General features: G+C 36.2%; 1 protein-coding gene across 3 annotated transcripts in view; it reads right to left on the reverse strand.

The window, feature by feature from the left end:
• LOC138706280 (serine/threonine-protein kinase SIK3-like) overlaps positions 1-23,584 on the reverse strand; it is a 193,186-nt gene extending 169,602 nt beyond the window's left edge. For 2 of the 3 annotated variants that reach the window (XM_069835380.1, XM_069835379.1), the window contains exon 1: positions 23,380-23,584. In XM_069835380.1, the coding sequence (XP_069691481.1) occupies positions 23,380-23,532 (153 nt within the window). In that variant the 5' untranslated portion in view covers positions 23,533-23,584. The remainder of the gene's footprint in view (positions 1-23,379) is intronic. The other variant, XM_069835381.1, reaches the window with a different exon arrangement.
• Positions 23,585-24,106: the final 522 nt, after the last annotated feature.

Raw genomic sequence — 24,106 nt, forward strand, 5'->3', positions numbered from 1 at the left:
ATTTCAGATACAAGAACCCCTACTACACCTTATTTCTAAAGAAGCCGTGCTAAAAATCTATATCATATCCAAAAATGCATCTCCTTCCATCGAGTTTGATTCTGCGAACTTCTGATCTAATAGCAAGCATGGAAACCACTGAATCACACGAGTACGCCTGCTATATGGAATACAGGAGTCTCATCACGCTGCACTCGTAACAGATGAAGTGGAAGATTACGTTATTCATGGAAACAATAGCGTTGTGGAAGGAGGAAGAAAAGTGCAACTGTTCAAGTACATCTGGTCTCAAAAGCAGAGGAACTTCACCTGTTAAATATGTTATACTACAAAAGCTATGCAAGGTGAAGTAATGATGAAATCAGGAATACAAGAGGAAACAAACAGTGAAGAATAAAGCTACGTACCACTCAAATACATTTGTAATATACTGTAATAGGGGACGAAACTATGTTCCTTTTGAGAAAAACTGATAGCTATGATAGTAGGAACGCGAATTCTGTCATTACAATAGCCGAGATGAGGGTAAAAGGTAGAATAATTATTACAAAAGCTTAGAGGTACTTACTAGGCGGAACGTAGGCCTAAAGCATCCCTAAGACCTTAAGGCTTTTTGCACCTGCGATGGAATGAGTTGCGTGCCTACCGTCCTGCCCGACTAAGCTTGTTCCACTTTCCGCCACGCTACGCATTACTCTCCAGCCATCAATTCCTATACCATACCTCTGATGGTGGTCCGCCGTGTCTGATAGATTTACAAGAGTCATGTCCCCGACAGGCAAGCAAGAACCTCAAGCGTTCCGGTGCTTCTTATGCACATCTATGAGTCGTCTAGAATCCACCACTACTGTCATCTACTCTACCAATAGTTGGACAAATCGCGAGAAATACGCAACATCAACATGGATGATGGTTGATTCGGCGAGACGCAAACACAGGAGGTGCTCAATATTTCGAAACGGAGATGATAATGAGAGGGGAATTATTGTGAAGACTGTTGATGGAATGACAAGGAAATAAATCTTGACTTTGTCCACCACAAATACAATTGTGTCATCGCCGAGATTTGAACTTGGGTGTGAGATTGTTGTACGCCAACCCTCTGCTAACTGACCTATCAGTCTCCTGAATCTGTCATTAAGAGCTATTCCCCAGAACTGAACATTACGACACAATTGTTCGGACAACTGTCAGAATACAGATTTGAACCTCGTGACTCCAATAAGGCATCACTAATGAGACAACTAAGTCAGGAGATAATGGGATAGGATGACCAGTTCCTTTCTGCCCCATTGCATACATCGCTTACTGCCAACATGTTACCACAGTTTAGTATATACAGTCACGAAGCTTGAGTTGTGAGGGTGCTAGGAACAATAGACTGTGCCGATACTATTTCGCATTGTCTGTAATGAGGCGATAATAATGATCCTAGTGGTGAGCAACTATCTATGGATGTATATTTACTACGTATTGAGCTTCGTGAGTGTATATACTAGACTGTGATATACACAAATAATTTTACTGTTCTTCCTCTGTTTCGCCGTTGTGGTTATGTGAATAGCGTTTCCTAAGCAAGCGGTCCGATGTTCTATTCCTGACGTGGGCAATGGAAGAAACTTATCTTCCGTCTAGGAGACTGGCTGTTTGTCCATTGTCTTATGGTGTCCTTTGATGTCTCTGTGATGGTCCTGTGTCATGTGGATCTCATGACTAGGGAGGCCGGCACTTGTGAGATGTCTAGTGTACGATCTTAAGAATCTCCATCTCCAACCCGCAATGGTATGCAAGTCGGAAAATGTGGAGATGAAACAGAGTAAGAAAGAAGGAAAGAAAGTTCTTCCTCTGATACATGTCAAGTGAGATGCACTGCTTGATCATTGATGACATTGTAATCAAGTTCTGTTTACAGCAATGTAGGCTACTAAATTTCTATCATGCTGGTTGAGTGGAAGAGAAGAATTCTGCCAGTTAAAATAAAACATTATTATTATTATTATTATTATTATTATTATTATTATTATTATTATTATTATTATTATATCAAACAGAACCCCAGTCAGAAAATATAGGACACAGTAACAAAATAATATAAAATCGCATCTCGTTCAACATCGCGAAATTTTTAACTAATTCCATAACAATATGAGGACTCTTCTACGTGTCATAAACCTGTGACACGGGACTATGGCTTTATTTCTTTTCCAACATATGCTACGTGCCTCTTAACTTCATAGCCTACGGTCGTATCCGAGGGTCATTTATTATTTTATTGGGTTATTTTACGACGCTGTATCAACATCTAGGTTATTTAGCGTCTGAATGATATGAAGGTGATAATGCCGGTGAAATGAGTCCGGGGTCCAGCACCGAAAGTTACCCAGCATTTGCTCGTATTGGGTTGAGGGAAAACCCCGGAAAAAACCTCAACCAGGTAACTTGCCCCGACCGGGATTCGAACCCGGGCCACCTGGTTTCGCAGCCAGACGCGCTGACCGTTACTCCACAGATGTGGACTCCGAGGGTCATACAGCAACGATTGGCACATTCACGGTAACCAACAGACCGGTGATGACAGATTTACCAAGGGCTTTGTTCACCACAAATATGTCCGGAAACAAACTGGATCCTTTTTGGCGAGATAAAGTCAACTGACTAAGCGATGCCCGGTCACTAACGTCCGTATAGTGTACTGTCTTCTATGCAATGAGTGCCAGGAATTTTTCCTGCAGAGATAAAATATGGTCGAATCGTGATACCACTCAACTTCTCGTGGTGTTATCATAGAAAGTGAAGAATTTTGTGCACTTGCATTTTCTTTAAGCAGAAAGATGATCATCTTCACACAGCAAGGCAAAAAGCGTTGCATATTTTCATTTGTGGTGAATATTTGGCAACATAACTCCAATCTTATAAACTGCAACCTTTGATAACAACTTATGATCGCTGTAATACTGGGTGTTCATTTCAAAGTGTGTCATGACGTCACTGTTGTGAGTCAGCGATTTGAAGCGAGTTTCAACTTTTATGTCAGAGAAGTTGCCTATTAATCAAGGCGTTCAATCTGAACTTGAGAACGTGTACGGTAAAACTTGAACGTCGTAGCAACAGATGGCGGTCTGTACGGTCTGTATGCTACCATAACCTCTTTCGAACTGTGTTTTGCGCGGGGAAGTCGTATGCAGGGTATTTGTTACCATCGGTTGCGTACGGCAACATTCCACAACACAAATCAAATGCTCCGTGTCCATGTTGACCGTCGAAGTTAATGTCAACAAATACTGTACGTAAGTAATCGTCTTAACCCTCTCCCCATATCCCGACAGTAAGAAAAAAACTCACTTCAATACGTGTTTCCAAACAGTTCACATTCCTGCCACTACCGGCGTTACCGTACGTATCGGTACGTACTCTTCAGAATGAACGCCGTACTTGCTAGGCAACTTCTCTGGCACATAGGTAATACATCTCTGCGGAAGTGTAGGAAGATTGAATTGTCTAGGCTCATCTGCTAGCCACACGACGTCATACAGCGAGCCATGACACACTTTGAACTGAACACGCAATATACTGGGTGTTCATTTCAAAGTGTGTCATGACGTCACTGTTGTGAGTCAGCGATTTGAAGCGAGTTTCAGCTTTTATGTCAGAGAAGTTGCCTATTAATCAAGGCGTTCAATCTGAACTTGAGAACGTGTACGGTATAACTTGAACGTCGTAGCAACAGATGGCGGTCTGTAAAGTCTGTGTGCTACCATAACCTCTTTCGAACTGTTTTGCGCGGGCAAGTCGTACGAAGGGTATTTGTTATCATCGGTTCCGTACGGCAACATTCCACAACACAAATCAAATGCTCCATGTCCATGTTGACCGTCGAAGTTAATGTCAACAAATACTGTACGTAAGTAATCGTCTTAACCCTCTCCCCATATCCCGACAGTAAGGAAAAAAACTCACCTCAGTACGTGTTTGCAAACAGTTCACATTCCTACCATTACCGGCGTTACGGTACGTATCAGTAAGTACTCTTCAGAATGAACGCCGTGCTTGCCAGGCAACTTCTCTGTCACATAGGTAATACGCCTCTGCTGAAGTGTAGGAAGATTGAATTCTCTAGGCTCATCGGCTAGCCACATGACGACATACAGCGAGCCATGACACACATTGAACTGAACACGCAGTAGTCTTGATTCTAAGGGTTTGGATTTTATTCAGAAAAGGTAAATACGATAGAATGTTTTGTTGAAATTAATGGTCTTCCAGTATCTTTCGAGTCTTTTTAAATACATTATTTTATTTCGTTCATTATGGTGCACCGTTACTCAAAAGTCTATTGCTCCGATGTGAGAGCAAGCTAAATAGTCGGCTAGAACGCTGGTAACCAGGGTTGGAATACCGGCAGTTCAAAGCGGAATTCGTGATGGACAAATAAGATGCTTAGGGGAGTTTTTCGCGACGTACTCCCATTATTCTGCTATCGCTATTCCACTATTGCTTCATTACTCATCATGCGGTGCTATTATACGATCGCCTCCCATGGTGCAACGAGAGAAATACCATGGCGGCAAAAAGACTTTCTGCGCGTCACTCTTAGAGAGGAACACTTGGATGAATGAAACGAAGTCAAGTACTCGATAGTAGTGAATTTAAAAAAAAATGATACGTCATTATGATGTTACAATGCAATAATATGTTCAAATTAAACAATGACCAAGAAAAAGTTAGTCTAAATGTTTTATTAGACACATGTAACATATACACAAATATTCTGAGGTAGGAAGTTAGTGGTGGATGAAACTACGGTTTCTATCAAAAGGGCTTTAAAGTTCAGAATCTCCTGGAAGAAATGCAACACCTCCTACACTTTGACTTTTATCTATCAGCTGATGATCTTTCTATTACGCATCTTTATGAGTCAGGAATTCCGGATGCGTCGCTACGAAGTTTGTAAATATGTGAGAAGTCTCCAGTTCGAACAGCTAATCTGACAGTCATTCTGCTGTCACAAGGACATAAAGCATAATGGCGTTATTTTTTTTTCAAATCCGATTCTGCTGGATAGACACTGTTACACCAAATCTTAACAAAATACTATCAGTACATAGTACTGCCTCATAATAGCAAAAAGGCAATTATTTAGTTCATAAATAGATGTCAAAATTCAAAGGGTTTGCATACCTTTCAGAAATTATCTGCAGCTTTAATGCGCTCTTGAGAAAAACTGACGATTCGCCAACCACTCTTTCCCATCTCAAAATATTTGTGTAGGTGTTACGTACGTTACCTATTCTGACCCTGGTTGGTTCGAGTCTATATCAGGAAAGATAATATGTTCTCATGAAATTTAGATCTGTGTATGGGACCGTGCCCACCCAGCATTGTGATGAATTTTGAAAGCTATAGTTACTAGCCAAATCCGGTTTCGAAAGCCAGTTATAACGGTTGGAATGGAGAGGGAGTAATCGTGCTAACCACATGTTACCTCCGTACTGACTGAATGATCATTCACCTCTGCTGAGGTATGTGAACGTGAGGCCAGCAGTCGGCTGAAAAGTCTTGGTCCTCTATGAGCTATGACATAACGCATCTCTTTGTTACCTACTGTAATGAAGTACTCGTATTTTACTGTTTTTCTGAATCGCCCTACACAGACTTTCATTTTTCCTGCATTGAACCAAACAGAAAAGGAAAGAGAAAAGAGAGAGATATAAAGAAGAAAGAAAAGAATAGTGGGAACGCTAGAAAGGGTGAGTGAGTGTATGGATGGAAACAAGGAAATTAAAGGAAAAAAATAAGCGAAATAAAGAATGAACGAAAGACTATGACAAGAAGCGGTCTGCAAAATTTTGCTCGGAGTTCTCTCATTCCGTTATGAATTCCTAACAGTAGCATAGTCTATATGTAGCCAGTGGTGGCTGGTGCAAACCAAATGTATCATATTAGGCACAAATAATGATCGGCAGTTATAGGCTAAGTCTCTTTCGGAACACAACGTGTGCTTTCGTAAGAGCTTAGCTTCACACGTGAATGAATGTCTTATGCAACGGGAGAGTTCCAATAATTTGTTGACAAAGTTTCAAATTACTCTTAAAACCACATAAATGTTCCCTCCAAACTCACAGTCTAGGGTTAACTTGGCCGCATAGTAAAAGAGAGTTTACGAGTGAAAGACTACGCTTTATTTTTCCATAGATTTGTTTGTTTGTTGTTCTTTGTGTTTATACATTAAGTGTTATAAATAATAATTTAGGACAAAGATATATACTAAATATAAACTAGCTACATAATAAACATCCTTTCCCTTGTCATGTGAACCATGCGCTGTCCAAATGGACTTAGAGAAATTCACGCTAAAGGAGATAGGTATTTTTTTTTGTGTCGAAGAGTGCATATTGCAACAGTGTAAATTAAATAATCCCCGTATTCATTCCAATCTATAAATTCAAAATGCATGTTACAATATACAGTATGAAACAAATTCAAAATAATGCAAAGTTACCATTAGGAAATTGATTACTAGAAAACAAATCCATCAAATTTATCAAATTAATCGTCATCCCGTAAGTGTAAGGTTAGTAGTCTAAAATCGAGAATATCAGTTATTGCAATTGTGAGCTGATTCTTCAAATTCTCGTCTGTTAAGTCTGAATTTCGATTTCGATTTAGCCAGCTTCATCTGCGAAAATAACTGTTCTAAGCAATAAAAGTATCTATCCAGCTATCCAATCTAAACAATCTACCCATCCATCTAATCCTATCTACCTATCTATACTTACCTACCTACCTATCCAAACATCCTACCATTCACCTATCTACCTACCTACCTGTCTATCTATTTGTCAAATATATGCTGGTAACGGAAAACCGACATAACGTACGTCAAGTTGTTATTCCAGGAAGCGTCTCAATTACAGTCATCATCGATGATCTAGTGATTACCATGCTACCCTCTGAATCCGAGATTCGTGGATTCAAACCCGGCCGAGGCTGATGGATTTTAAAGCTGATAAAATCCTTTGCATGAACTCCTCGGGGAAGAAGTAAAGCTGTGGCTCCAGTGTCATGGAGTTGAAGCACGTAGAAGAACCCTGTCCCTGATACCGAGCTGTAAACAGAACTGGTCGGCAATTTGTATTCCGCGTTATATTTCGACGCTGAACAACGTCTGCATTTAAAAGCGTCGTTAAATAAACTAGACCTACTACTAATATGCATCATTATACAATCTACATGTTCCGCAACAACTTCGTTTCTGTCATCAACGATATTCCTATTCGTATGCTGTGATTCAAATGTGATCCAGACAATTTTTTCTTGCATTAAATAATATTTACTCATACTAATTCTATACAGCCTTAGACTATTATGTAAGCTTTTATTTTTCCATTCCGCATCTTCTGTGTTTGTCAAGGAAGATACCTATCTTGTCTCGAATGCTGTTGCTCAGCACATAAAGTTTCTCAATGCGAAAGGGATCGGCGGTAATGATATTTATAGAAGGCATCTAGTACAGTTGCAAGAAAACTATGTATCACATTCGGTAGTCTTCGAGTGATGCAAATTATTTAAAAAATGGTACACTATACCTATAGCTTTTAATATGTCACACATTGCACAGCTCGTGATTTGTGTCAACGAACAAAAGATTCAACGATCAAAGAACTTAACCTGCCTATTTCTTATCGGCAATAAGATAATTATCTTATTATAATCATTACGATGTTATGTTATGATACGTCATTATATCACCGTCATATCTAACGGACTTTACAGTTTACAGTTTCTTCCCTGTCACGCATGTCCGAATTATTTTCTTATTTGGTTATTTAACGACATTGTATCAACTACGAGGTAGTTTAGCGTCGATTCAATTGGTGATAGCGAGATATTTGGCGAGACGAGGCCGAGAATTCGCCATAGATTACCTGATATTTGCCTTACGGTTGAGGAAAACCTCATAAAATAACCAACTAGGTAGTCTAATCAACCCAAGCGGGAATCGAAACCGCACCTGAGCGCAACTCCTGATCGGCAGGCAAGCGTCCGAACTATTGGTTAGTAAAACAAACCAGTTGCATGCAAATCTTTTACAACATTTTAGAATTACTGTTAAATTTGTCGAGCCTGTCACATTTTATGAAATATGCTCCATGCATGCAGACAAGGATGGACGGATTGTCAGAAACCACTTTTCCGGAACCAGAAATACTAAAAACGTGCATTTCCATAGCATTCTTGTACAATTGTCCTCTAACCACAGTCCTACACCTCACATATCTGCCGGGAGAGATTCACAAGAAATCAGATGTAAGGGCCACTATTTTCAAACTAAGGACGTCCAACATCTTTTGAATTAACATCGTGGAGAAGTCTGATTGTAATTCTGCCGCAAGAGCCCTTTTCAGTTCGCGGGAATGTGCTAAAATTACATAGATCGGGATAGTAGTTTTGTGCAAAAGTATCGAAAATATGGCAGTTCTCTCACAATGAGTACTTTCCCTATGGTATCAATATCACAGAATGGCACGTTCTTATCAATGTTAGGTTATAAAACTACGATCGTCCATTCAACTTTTCCTAAGGTTCTGAGACGCAATGAGGAATCTTGGTGTGTATCCGGTTATTTACACTTAAATGTGATAGTAAAACTCAAACACTCAATGGGTACTTCAAGCTTGAATGATAGATAAGTTCTGTAAATATTACTTTAATGTCTCACGTAACATCCTTCATAGATTATAAGGACTATTCATAAATGTTAATAATTATACAGTAACTTAATATTGTAAATATATGGGTAACAACGGTGTAACGAGAACAAATCTAAAAGCGAAGTATTCCCAGAAAACCTGACTCACATATGTCTTGTTTACCACAAATCTTGCAGGATCAACAGATTATTCAACCAGCAAATCTCGAATTCATCAACATACTAAAGGAGTATTAATATGCATTTCATCTTGGAGCTTCGTTATCAACAAAATCGAAAGCATGAGTAAGTTGCCTGACAAAGTTCCATCTTTGGTGACGGCAAGATTAGCCGATTCTATGTTGTGAATTTTTATATAAATTATGTCACATAAAAAACTCAATTTTAGTAAAACTGAGTGTCTGTCGGTGGTAAAGCAGGACTTATTTTTTAAGGGGTTGTTCGGCAAGGATATTTATGCGGGTACCGTGGATACAGTGAGGTATCATTGTCCATCATACGTCACCAAAAACAACTGGGTTAAGAGCACAGAATTCAAGAGAGGAAAAACAGAGATCAAAGGCAAACACCGTGTTGGAAGACTTATTTCTGTGACCACTCCAGAAACATCAATGCTATGCATGACATGATTTTTTAGGATCGATGAATTCGGCTTAGGCTGGGTTTACACATTGCGATTTTGCAGGAATGATTTTGTGGGACCGATTTTGCTGGACGACAACAACACATTGGTTTAAATGGAAAGGTGTACACATTGCCGCAGAATCGGAGCTTGCGGGATGGGACTACAGCATGCTGCAGTTTTGCAGGACGCCGCATGGCGGGATGTAGGACTACAACACATGGATTCAAATGGTGGCGTTTACACAGTGCAGTTTTGCAGGATCCCGCACGGGGAGTTTTACAACTACAACTCAAGCATTCAGGTAGTGACGTTCACACAGTTCAGTTGTTATCTGTTTGTTTGTGATCCTGTGCGTGATATTCGACACAGAAGATTTATTCAGTGTGTTCAAGAACACCCATCATTATGGGAGAAAGGGTGTAAAGATTACATGGACAAAAATGTGAGGGAGAAGAACTGGATTATTGTGGGGGAAAATATGTTTCCATCATGGCAACAAATGACGGAAGATGTGTAATTGTGTAAATTGAAAAAGTATTCGAACAGTTTAAACTCCAGTTACGATTAGACCTGTGACTCCTACGCGTCTGATCATGGGAACTTCTTATCACAATGGGGTTCAGTCTCCAGTGGCCAAAGAAAAAAATTGGAAAGCATGAAAATAACTTGCCGCTCAAGAAAAATGTCTAAAGCAAATGGAAAAGCAATTTTAAGAAAAAAAAATCCTGTTTAAGTGCACCGAAAATTGCCTGTGATCTTGAACTACAACTAAGTGTAAGTGACAGCACAGTTCGTAATTATTTGAAAAACAATAAATATCGTAATAGTCAGAAGAAAATATTTGTTAATGAAATCTTTAGGAAGAAAGATTAAAATTCGCGGAGAAAATTATATATATGCAAAACACCTCTAATCCGTTCTGGAACAAAGCGAAATTCACAGACGAGAACAGATTCAGTATTTTTTCTTCAGGTGGAAGATGTGACCAAATACTGAACTCTACTCATGAGTAAAGCCTTATTGGTGTCACTTATGAAGTTCCAATCTGTCTTCGGCAAGTTGACTAAACAACAACATAGTTATATTGCAATTTATTCAGTTTATTTTGTAAATTTTTATTATATATGTTATACTACAGCCCAAGTAACTGAAATGGTTGACTATTGTGTTCATAATTATTATCTTTGATCGTATGGGATACTTTCCTTGCCATAACTTTTGTCTTTTTAACTGAGCTTCCTAAACTATATTCTACAGTAACCTTGCATAAATACTGAACGGCTATCTGTAACTCATCATCTTAAATTGGCAAATATCACTTGTTCATCTGCAAACATTATAGAATTTAAAATCTGTGAACCTAATTAAAATGTGTTTCGAGATTGTTCTACTGATAATAGGATGACCAGAACTCTTAACAATATTCTGAAACATAGTGCTGTAAAGATGATGATCAAGAGTTCGTCGAAGAAATTGGATATTCGATCAAATTAAAAAAAAAAAAAACTTGTTTTAATATTGTTTTATCTGAGTAATTTTAAAATTTAACAAACCCTTCATTGACACAAAAAAGAATGAACCCAGGATGTTCTTTCTATTGATTCCTTTACGCAAACTAGCAGCTTCACAGACAGAGCTTGCAGTTTTGAATGACTAGCTGTCAGACTACAATAACGGACCTTCGGCTGGGCCTCAAATTTATGATCACCCAAACGAGGGATTGCATTTTTGTGGGAAATGTGTAGACCGATGAAGGGCATCCCGTCAGGCAGGAGGTAATAAAACGAGTCCTGCAAAATCGCAATGTGTAGACCCAGCCTTACACGTGTATCAAAGACTATGAAATTTTCCTATAAATCTGTTTTTCACATCGTACATCATGATCTGGCAGACCTACCGATACGAGAAAATTAAATTCTGAATGAATCCCAAAATGTCCGAACACTGATCAATGTCTCAGAGTGGCAATTTCAAAGCAGTTTTGCTGCCGTTTTGAAGAAGAATATTCCAATTCTTTTGGAGCGCATTGTAACTATGGATGAAACATGGATCCATTATTACGATGCATAAACAGAAGTACAATCAAAAGAATGGAAACACATTAGTTCTCACAAGTCAAAGAAATTTCGCGTTCAGAAATCTAAAGGAAATGTCCTCGTAGCAATGTTTTTTGGAACAAAGATGGAGTCCACCGTTGTGGAGTAACGGTTAACATGTCTGACCGTGAAACAAACGAGCCCGGATTCAAATCCTGGTTGGAACAAGTTACCTGGTTGCGGCTTTTACCGTGGTTTTCCCTCAACCCATTAAGAACAAATGCTGGATAACTTTCGGCATTCGCTGGTATTATCACCTTCATCTCATTCAGACGCTAGATAACACAGCAGTTGATAAAGCATCGTAAAATAATCAAATAAAAACACAAAGACGGAATTATGAAAAAACTACTTACAACAACATAAAACTATTAATAGCCTACAAATTAACTAAGTTTCGGGGAAAAATTGTGGAGAAACATAAAAATTTCCGAAGGTGTGCTGTTCTTGCAAGAAATACACCCGGTTCACTGGCCCCTTATTACGTTGCAGAAAATTAATGAAGACGGCTTTGAATTGACTGATCATCCCCCATACTCGACAAAGTTAGCCTCTTCTGACTAACAATATTTCCGAAACTAAAATAAAAATATTGAAAAGAAAGAAGTTTTCATAATGAAGCAGTCATAAGTGCTGTGGAAAAGTGGTTTGCAGAAAAAAAAAACCGCGCACGCACGCACGCACGCACGCACGCACGCACACACACACACACACACACACACACACACGAATTGCTTTGTGACAGTTGTGTTACATGTGTAGAGCTAGAAGGTAATTATGTTGAATAAATAAACATTTGTCTTGACACACAGTAATTTTTCCAAGATCTTACAGTACAGTAGCAACCACTAGATCCCCAAAGCGTTTAAAATTCAATATTGATGACGTATTTTCCTGTAATATACTTTATTTTATATTTATGATTTTATGAAGAATTATTTTCAATAGAATGTCTGAATTCTTATAACTATGTTAAAAAAACCACCATATTAGATATTGGATGGTTAATTATATGTAGGAAGTGATAGATTAAATATGAAAACTGATCTTACACAATACTTTACATTAATATAAATCCCCGGATTACAAAAAAAAAAGTTAACGAAGAAATTACAGGTTAAGACAGTTAAGAGAAAAGGAGAGGGAAGAAAGATACGAGTTCAAATATTTACAGACTCAAGAAGATGCCTAAACACGAGATCCTATTCAAGGCCACGTCATCTGAATGTATGCACAAGCATCATTCATTAGGATGCTGTACCACAGTTATCGTGCAGTTTTTTCGTGTATGTACGGCAGACCTCTATTACCTATTGCTATCACATTAATAGCTACGGACACAAGACTCAAAGACACAAACAGAAAACAAAATAAATACGATAAATAGTGTCACCTGAAATTGAACATATTTTTCTCATTATACGGTTTATATTGTAAGTTAAAAAGTGCTATTTCAAGTAAACTTGAAAAATAAATAAATTAATAAACTGTTCACCACATTTCTTATACAGTATACATCGTTCTTAGGCTACGGAGTTTCTTACTAAATAAACTAATGCAGTTTTCATTTCAATGTGAGTTTCGATAGTTCAAAATCAGGATTCTTTTGTGTTCATTATCACTGTGTGTGTGTATTATATTATTTGTTAATTTCAGAGAAAAATTCATCATGCCGTACGCAACTTCTCCAATGCAAGAGGGGCATAAAATAGATTTTTACTTATTTTCAGAGCATGCTCTCACATGCGACCTCTGTTTATGAATACACTGGAACCTCAATTTTAGGCAGGTAAAATGCTTTGTTTATCCTTTCCTTATAATTATAAGACAGTAAGGGGTGGGGAGTAAGTGAACGAAGGTGAGGTATTCATGTACAGTTGTCTTGGTAATAGTCGAGTGTTTCTTATTGAGCGCAACCACGCTTAAAAATATATATATATATATTCGTACTTGATGAAAACTATGTAAGTTCGCTGTGATAGAGAGACTAAAGAAAGGTGAAAGTGTGGCAAGTTTAGCTATAGAACTGTCCATATCAGAGAGTATATCAGCGAAGTGGAAGATGAGTACTACTGGCAACAGTGATTTTGATAATATATCCAGTTCAATTCTTGAAAATAGAAAAACAGTAAAGAGACCAACTATAAACAATGGAAAGATTATGCTCTTTCTTTGCTCTCTCAAAAGGATCAGTATGTATTGTGATATATAAAGGAAGTATATTTTATGCGGTGGCACAAACAATAATTAATTTTATTTTATTCATGAGTATTTTTTAATTCTCTAGAGTGCAGAGTTCTTCCATGAAAAAAGATATCACAAAAGTTAAAAAGTTTTCCTTGTTTTAATAATCTTCCATTTATTTATCAAATGTTAAAAAATTCAACCGCAATAAATTCATTTCTTTTAAAATATCTTACCTATTTGTTACATTCTTGCGATCTAATTTACGAAATTGCCTGGATTCTCTGTTGGTAAAATTACGATATACAATGAGAAACTGAAATAATGAACACTGTTCTTGCAGACCCTGTAAGGTGGCCGAACTCTGAGTCGATGTGCTCCAACCTAGAATCGAACTGCCTGAAACCAAACTGCCTAAAATTGAGTCTCTACTATATATTGATAATACTTTCATCAGCACATAAAAATTACACAAGCTATCTTTGTTTTAAAGCTCTTTCTCGTGAACATAACATAACTTGTAAGAGTAACAGAGTGGTTCGCGAGGATTTACCGTCACTTACGGAGCTTATTTCTGAAGACATTCTGAGCAAAAAAGTCATATAAACATCTGTCCTAATATCAATATTTTCAGAGTTGCACTAATTTGAAGTTATTAGTAAAATACTTTTTTTCTTTAGTTTTAAGGGTAAAAAAATATTACAAATAGCGAATAAACTATTCGGAAGAATCATTTCTTTAATCGGCTAGTGTTCTGAAGCTAAAAATGTGTTAATTGCTTCGTACAGATTTTGTTTTTCAATTTGTAACTAAAAATTACCTCATTCTTACGCACTTATCACAAAAATTGTTACAAATCATGCGACTTTAGGAGCTTGATTCTTTACAGTTTAATTATGTATCCTAATGTACTGCACAGTCTTGAAGAATTTAAAAGAGTGGCGTGATTTGCAACAATTGTTGTGATAAATGCGTAATAAAATATAATTTTGTAGTTAAAAATCAGAAAAAAAAAATGTACGAAGCAACTATGGATTTCACAACACATTTTCAGCTTCAGAATACTAGTTGATTAAAGAAATGATACTCCTGAATAGTTCATTCTTTATCTGTAATATTCTTTTACCCTTAAAACTCAAGAACAATGGTATTTTACAAACAACTTCAAATTAGTGTAACTCTAAAAATATTGAGATTAGGACATTTTTTGCTCAGAATGTCTTCAGAAATAAGCTCCGTAAGTGACGGTAAATCCTCGTGAATCACCCTGTATAACAGCAATTTAAATAATAATAAACAGATCATTCTTTGAAATCAAATCTATTATTTTTCGTGACGTCTATCATCTTTCTTTCCTGTCTATTATTCAATTTGGCGGCAATATCATTCTTTTGACTTTCAGGCAAAATCGTAAAAATTACTGAAGTAACGTCCGCGCAAATATGTGCCATCGACCGAAATAAACACTAATCGAAAGCATGCAGTAAAATTTCAATCCTTCCAATTCTTTAATCGTGTGCCAAACGTGATCGGTGTTGTTAAAGAATTCGCTTCCTGCTAAGACGGATAGCGATGAGAAAATAATCATATACTGTACATGATATAGTAGTTGAGAATACAGTTCGGTACTAGCAACCAACCATCCGGAGTAAATTCAAAATAAAATGTATCTTCAAAATTCAATAAGTAAAACACATAACATAATCCTGGATTCAAAGTGGTTTTGTCGAACTATGGGTTGCGCTAATTGGTTACGGAACACCTTACTTACTAACAAATGATTTTTGAAGAACCCGGATATTCATTGCCACTCTCACATAAGCCCGCCATCGGTCCCTAACCTAAGCAAGATTAATCCAGTCCCTACCATCATATCCCAACAACCTCAAATCCATTTTAATATAATCCTCCCATCTACGTCTCGGCCTCCCCAAAGGTACTTTTCCTTCAGGTCTTCCAACTATTCTATACGCATTTCTGGATTCACCCATACATGCTACACGCCCTGCCCATCTCAAACATCTGGATTTAATGTTCCTAATTATTATGTTAGATGAAGAATACAATGCAAAAAGTTCTGCGTTGTGTAACCTTCTCCATTTTCTGTAACTTCATTCCTCTTAACCAGAAATATTTTCCTAAACACCTTATTCTCTAACATCCTTAACCTCTGTTCGTCTCTCAGAGTGAGAGTCGAAGTTTCACAACTATACAGAACAACCGGTAATATAACCGTTCTATAAATTCTAACTTTCAGTTTTTTAAGCAGACTAGATAACAAAAGCTTCACAACCGAATAATAGCAGGCATTTCTCATATTTATTCTGAGTTTAATTTCCTCTCGAGTGTCATTTATATTTGTTAATGTTGCCCCAAGATATTTGAATTTTTCCACCTTTTGAAAGGATAAATTTCCAATTTGGTTACGGAATACAGTACGATTATTTAGTCCTGACAGTCGCCGACAATTTGCGCCTGGGTCAGGCGAGTCCATTAAGTTACGCCAAGGGATGTTCAGGTTAGTCTGTCGCCTGCAGTCAGAGCGATCGGATGTCACGCATGCGGTATAGCGTTGTGTTTCCAGTACAGTTAAGCTGTACTGCATTCCTTTACCGACCGCTCACCCTTATCTCTACTTCGGAACTCCCCCCACTACTCCTATTACTTCCTCTCTTTCGCGTCGCTGAGCTGTCAGGACTAAATAATCGGTCTGTACCTATTGTTTGTTATTATTATTATTATTATTATTATTATTATTATTATTATCATCATCATCATTTATTTGTAATCGTTTTAACTCCGAGGTCGTAATGCCATTGTCTCTTGGAATTGGTACATTCTTGACACCTTGGGTTTCCATTTTGGTGTCCTTTATCAGTATCTTTGTTGTAGTGTGAAGCGAACAAATCCGGAATTTGCCTCTTGAAAGCACTAGATTCATAGTTACTACGAATGAGAAAATCACTAAAGAGTCGGATCAGATTGGCCGACCCCGGGATTTAAACTCGGAATCTCCCGAAAGAGAGTTCAGTGTTTTACCAATGAGCTATCGTTGGTAGGCCTGCCTAGATTACGTAAAAATAATTTTTCATTGCAATATCATGATTTCTAACATCGGTTACATAAAGAATTTTAGAGTCGCTGACAACAGATCTCTACCTATTCTTCGGCTTGTGTATTCGTCAAATCGTATAGAACTATACATCTTATCAACTTCGGTTACACATAATATACTATATCTTCCGCAAGTAACGGAAAACAACTGACTGCGAAAGACCTATGTAGTCGTCTTGGGTGGCGTAGTTGGTATAGTGCTGGCCTTCTGTGCTCGAGGTTGAGATCTCGGACCAGGTCGATGGCATTTAAGTGTACTTAAATGCGACAGGCTCGTGTCAGTAGATTTACTGACATGTAAAAGAACTCCTGCGGGACAAAATTCCGGCACACCGGCGACGCTGATATAACCTCGGCAGTTGCGAGCGTCGTTAAATAAAACATAATTTAATTTCAGTTTCAACATTGGTAGTGCAGGTAAAAAAAAAAATTCGACAGTTGATGTGTTGTTTCGAGCCAATGAAGTTGTTTTTAGTTTGTTCACTTTTGAATTACTTTTGCACCATCCCGTTTGAATCACGATGTATAACAAATCTTCAATTACATAAAGGCGAATGCCGGATTGGACCTCAATTACTGCAGAATAAGAGATTCAGAACAACAGTAACAAGCACTCCTAATAGTAAACTGCAGGCAAGTCGCGATATGACCTACTAGCTAAAGCGACTGTAAGCAAATAAAAAATTAAGTAAATAATGCAGTTTTATGGGCTGTCTTCAAAAATTAACCACGTTACTTTTTCACTTAACTTTTGACTTTTATTAATATTTAATAACATTTCCCTAAACATTAAAAATAAATAAATAAAATTAATTGTAGAGAAAGATATTTTGAGAGAAATCCATTCCAAACTGTCATAACTTAAAACCTATGTATTTTCCCTGTAGTAAATGAATGTCTACAGTAAATATATTATAGGAAACAAATACAAGTTTGAAGAAAAAAATACCATAATAAAGTAATGTCAGGCATCACAGAGTAAGAAGCTTCATTGCTAATTCTTTCAAGATGACGATATATGAGGTCTGTAAGAAGTTGCACTTCGAGCACAGGTTCGATTGAAAGAGTAGATATTGCTAGACCCTAGAAGTGAGGGAGCAAAGAACAAAGGTAACATCACTGATCCAACTTTATGATTCGAAAGATCTGCAAACCAAGTAAATGATGTGGATATGAAGAAGAAACAGCATTACGAACCATGCTGTAAAGATAATTTATTAGGATATGAACAGCTGGGAAGTCATAGGTCTTCTATTCGATGCTCATGGCACAATTACTAACTTTAGTGAGTCAATTTTTAAAAGCTTATGGCTTAAATGTTAATGACCTAGAAAAAACAGGGTTGCAAATTTTGCGTGACTCACTATACACTGCATAGTACAAAACCATATCTACATCATTTAATGTATTTTTGTAACAAGTCTGTAAAAATGTTGTTAATCAAATTTATTATCCTATTCTGTAAACAGTAGTTTATTTCTTTTTAGGGCAAATAATTACGTTTTCTTTAACTCTATTCAAAACAATATTTTTGTTATTAAAATTATTTTCCAAGATTATATTACTAGCCTGAATCTTTTGGGTTACCCTATGAAAGACAGCTATCCTTCTATGGGATTTCTCTATACCAGTTCACATGTTTGCCCAATTCATCTACTTCTTCTGTATTCTTCAAGTAGGTACTTCAGGTATGAAATTATCGACACATTTTTATCAGGCCAACCCATTAAATTATTTATTGATCCAATTTCACCTAATAAATTCAATGAACATGGAGCAGTTATAACACACGATCTTGATTTGGTGGAGATGGATTACATTTATATTTATTATGGATTATTGATTGAAATTTGGTATTAAATTGGATTTAATTGTAATTTTTTTGAGGTTGTGAAGACGATTTTAGCTCTAGAATATGTAGGCCCTACACATCGCCTGTCGCTCTTACCACTTTTATTAAATGAGATAGGTCGTAATATAGTGGTTGTACCTGCACATTCAAATGAAATGTAAATAACTGTCCACAATAAAAACACTATAGGAAACAAATCCAAGTTTAAATAAAATAGCAAAATAAAATAATGTCATGCTACCTGAACTGTTACTTTAACATTTTGTATGTTTTTCCAATTCACAAGAGTTTACTTCTTTTCTTACCTTGAGATAAGAAATTATCAACACAATTTTATCAGTGCCCCTTCGAGTGAAATGTCGTATTGAACAATTTTATTACAACTGGTCGCATCCGGATATTACTTTGCATGTACGCCTTGAACAACACTAACTGATCAGTACAAATGGCATACATTATCTTCTCAAGGGAGAAAAAAGTCTACAATACAAAAATTATGGAAGAAAAACCTTATAAAACAAATAAAAAAACAATTGCAACATTCAGAATGGTAGGCCTACATAAACTTATTGTTGAACTTTTGTAAAAACAGAATTTTGCATTCACACAGGTTAAAAAATGACTGAGCAAACCACTGAAACTTGAGATATTCCATTCAAATAACAGACCTGTTATCAAATTAACGAATTATATTATTTTACTGCTTCAGCAATACTGTTTACCGGAAGGAACTCACTGAATCTGAACCCTTTCCTCAGGGCTGTTCTGCAGCACATGAGTAATGTGTCTGGCTATCATGCTGGAGATCAGAGTTCGAGTCCCAGTGATGGCACAGCGTTCTTATACATACAGAGCTTAGGTGACATGGTACACTTCTGAATGAGCTATACGATTCATATAAAATACAGAGCACTTGATTAAATTGTGTATGCACACCCAACATAACAAACAAGAATCACCAACATGTGAATGTTTAATCATAGATGGAAAAGACGAGAGTTTTATACTGGGATACTGGATGATAATGATTTAACATTGCAAGCCTGATGCCACTGGTGAGAAAACAATAACAATTTCAAGGAAATGACTCCGCATTCTAAACTGATAGGCCTGTATTTCGCTTATTTCTGATTCCAACATAAAAGTATGTACTCCTGAAAAATGTAATATAAAGAATTTTTGTAGGATATACAGAGCAAACAATCTGAATGCTGATACCTGTACTATATAGGCCAACTGTCTATTATTATATTTATAAGAAATCCACTGAAAATAATTTTAAGATGCTTTTATAAAATATTCTAGTCTTTATTTTCCTACAAACTTAGCTTAAAATTTCAAAATGAAAAACTGAACTATAAAATAAAACTTGAAAAGTAGCCTACATAACAAGCTATCAGTTTTTTCTGTTGTATCACTGAGTCATTAAAACACCAAACACCACTTCTACTTCATGAAATATTTCGGTTGTTGAGTGCACGAAAAAACATGCAAGTTTGGCAGCCTTCTCTGTGGTACAAGTAATCATTTGATTATGATCACTTGCTCACTAATCGAAACTAGGTAGTGACATTATAAGTAAGCAGAAATCCGGATATTCAGTTTGACTGGAAATGTGTCTTTGTGTTTCTGTTGTGATGCAAGTAATAAATAGTACCTACATTCAAAGTAATCGGTGTTTCAATTATGCTCTCTAAATATTTGGGGAAATAAAATTCTGATGAGAATGATCCTGCATTTAAATAAAAAAAAAAGTGTTCATTTAAAGAAATGGGAAGATGTATATAGTTGGCAATGTGCTCCCATGGAACAATCCTTCGTAAGTTCACAAATGGTCAAACAGCAGGAACATATGTCCCACTGTTTTAATGAAATCAGAATTACAAGTTCATGCCAATTCAAAACTGGACTGTTAAGCTTTTAATAATGTTGTAAAAAATGATTTATCCTTGTTAATAGATGCTAGATCTTCAGAGAAATATAAACACTCATATGAAATTCACCATTAAGTTTCATAATTTTTTTCAGCTAGTATGATATTAATTTTATAAATAACCTTATTTAGTTTAATAAACAGTGTGATAAATTTTAAATGTCTGAAATGTCGTTTTCCGAATTTTTCTTTAAAAAGTCGGGAATTTCGCTAATTTTTACAAATACCCATCTGGCAACCCTATATATAAAACATGTTTTCTATTAAAAAAAAACATGTTAACTTTATCACTTTCAACAGTTATAAGATTTAATGAACTCAAAATGTCAAGATGTAGTACTATTTCCACGAAATTTCAAATAATAAAAGCTGGGAGAATCTCAATGTACAAAATATAATTCTTGAGTATCCAAAGAAAAGTGCAGATGTATCCTTTCGATTACTCCTTACAGGACATGATTGTTGTCAAAACACTTGAACAAAATTAAAATTTTTTTTCACCATTTTGTCCATTGTGCAGTCTTCAAAAAGAAATGGATCAGAATCACATGTCGAGCCCTTTTCTCTAAACCTAAACCCACTCTGTGGCATAAATATAGGAGAACAAGCAAATTAATGGCTTTATTGCCAAGAACTCAGCATTAGTTAACGACAACCATAACAACATATTTAAAAAACGCACTATTTTATGTATAAAAACAGTTTAAAACAAAATAAAAATACGTTTGATTTTTTTAAATAAAACTTTTTTTGCCAACATTGGTGGAAAGGAACAATTAACTTCCTTGCGTATCTTGCTCCAATATTCTGAATGAGATGGCATCAGTTACAAATATCTTGGGAACTGCTCTTAGCTCTTGCGAGCATAAGGAGGATTAAACTATATTAGTGGATAACGGATATGAATTAAACTAGTTAATTTATGCAACTCTGTACTCTCCTATGAGCTATTTGTTCAATCCCTAAGAATGGGAAGAAAAATGGATCAATTTAGTATTCTAAGTGCTTCAGATTGTTTTACATCCCTATGAATTAAGTACTCTCATATTTGACCTAATCATAATCCAGATGGAAACCCAACTCCTTGATTGTTAAGTTCAATCCCTTTTCATAACACTTCTGTAGTGTACGATTATCATAGTGTACGATTATAACTGGAGAATGGAGAAATGGCAAACCTATTAAAACACTACATAGCGCCAGAATTTCCACTATTAAACAAAAATAATTAAGATTATGTTTCTTCTTCTCTCTGCAGGTGGCTTACCACATTTATTTTTGTTATCAGGCGCCATCTCAATTAAAGGTATTAAATTTTAGACTCTGGTTTTGATCTATGTCCTAACAAATGTGATCCTAACCTTCTCAAAGTGTTTTAATCTCTATACGATGTCTTCAGTAAAGCACAATGCAGAAACACACATCCAAAGTAACACAAGCCAATTTATTATGCATAAGTTGAAACTAAGTTATAGGATATAATATACTTATAGCCTACATATAATATTATGTCACTAGATGAACCAGAAGAAACGGATGTAGTACATTATCAACGCTTATGAATTCTATCGTAAAGAAATAATTAAGATATGTAAGACGGTAAATGATTTAATTGCCAGAGGGCAGAGTGCTGGATACAAACTAACTAAACTCCAGTTGTAAATCTTGAAACATGGTTCATAACAAAGCGTGACTGTAATTTGAGTGAGCACTAATAGTTGTTACTTTCTTCTTAATGACCGTGTTCACACACAAGATATCTAAGCTTGTATAGATTTCGATTAAAAAACACTGAAAATGGAACAACTTTCCCAAATCTTAACGCCAATTATAAAAATAATAAAAAAACCAAACACTGGTTAAATATATTCAATAGGTATCCACATGTTGAGTGGTTAAATACTTAAATGATGAAACTCACTATGGGATAACACTGTTAAAACGATTTAAATATGAACACGATGGAATGTCAAAATATTAATTTAATAGCATGTAAGTTAATAGCTAAGCTAGAAGTGCACCATAATCTTTTTAATAACATATTTATATTCATAAATACTAAATAACAACTTCACTGTGATATATTTAACGTCAAAATAGTGTGGAAGATAAATCTATTTTGCCAATGCCCTTCACTATTACCAACTGCTTCAAGAATTAAAAAAAATCTTTACATTAGATTAGACTGACCAGGCAGATAAATGTGTAATGATGAATTCTATACGATATACTGTTAAAAGAGAAATGTAGCACTGCTTATCATTAGCAGCCAGTTCCACATGTCTCAAGGTTAAATCTGATAACCCACCAAGGCTGTTTTGTCACATTACGATGAAACAAACAAATCCATTCTTCGAGCAGCACAGTTAGTATAACCGATACACAGTGCTTAAAATACATATGTAAGAAATGGAGAAAGCACCAAATATAAGAATCGTAAACATAAAACTTGAATTTGTTGCTGGATCCGTAAAAAGGAACATTTAGAATACTTATGTCTATAATAAAAAAGTCAGTTTCTCCAAAAGTACTTATATGTTTTAGTAAAACAAATCTCCATATCAGTTTCGCAATATAGTGATCTGTAAACACCCTTACACCTGTAATGAATAGGATGCTTATCATGTTTTTGTCTTAACTTCTGTGATGGTCAAACTACAGATATGGATGTTACTAAACTGTTGTTGATTTGTTCTCACTTCATATTTCCACACATAAGTATATTTAAGCAATTATACACCCAAATAAACGGCTTAATTATAAGACGCCACCCTCCAATTAGATTAATCTTTTTGACATCATAAGCAAGATGCTCCTAAGGATGGCTTTCTGAGAAACAACTATATATGAAACAACCCAACGTACCTTCGTTTTCGTTACAACGTGTGTCGCTAGCTTCACAACTGCAAAATTTCCTTTTCCAATCGTCCGTTCTAATTCATAATATCCAACTCTCACTAGTCTATCTGCGGTTAAATTTTGATTTCCAGAAGCACCTTTACTCCGCACAGATGCCATTTTCACTTTTCCGTCGACTACTGTCGACTGTCTACTAGTTGGCTGTAGTTGTCGCATGAGCGCTAGCTTGCAAGTGCGAGTGAAAAGTTGACTATCGCTTCGCGCACTTCCACTTAGCGCTCCATTCGATTACATTCGATCGACTCATGACGTCCAACATATGAGCAATAATTCACCAACACGCGGGATAATCTACAATTTATCACGACATTAATAGCACTTCTATTACGTTTTCAGGACTTACGTTTGTGGGACATTCTATTCCTGTATAATTTGCGTGTAATATGCACCATGAAATCCGAACTAAGTGCATGAATATATTTGTTCATTGGACCACGCAACCAGGATGAAATAATTTTCATATAAAGTAACAAAATATATTTATACAGTTTAAAAACAAGCTTGGATGTTCTAATGTTTTATTTATTTCATTTAATAACAATGTTTTCAATTTTTGGCAATTTGTTTATAATGTTACGAGATCATTATATACGGGAAAAGGCATGGCCCCACCTCCCGATTTAGAAGATATCAGCTAATGGGATTTTGCATTTTTCAATAACAATTGGAAATC

Source organism: Periplaneta americana, chromosome 9, assembly GCF_040183065.1.
Source record: "Periplaneta americana isolate PAMFEO1 chromosome 9, P.americana_PAMFEO1_priV1, whole genome shotgun sequence".
Taxonomy (NCBI): domain Eukaryota; kingdom Metazoa; phylum Arthropoda; class Insecta; order Blattodea; family Blattidae; genus Periplaneta; species Periplaneta americana.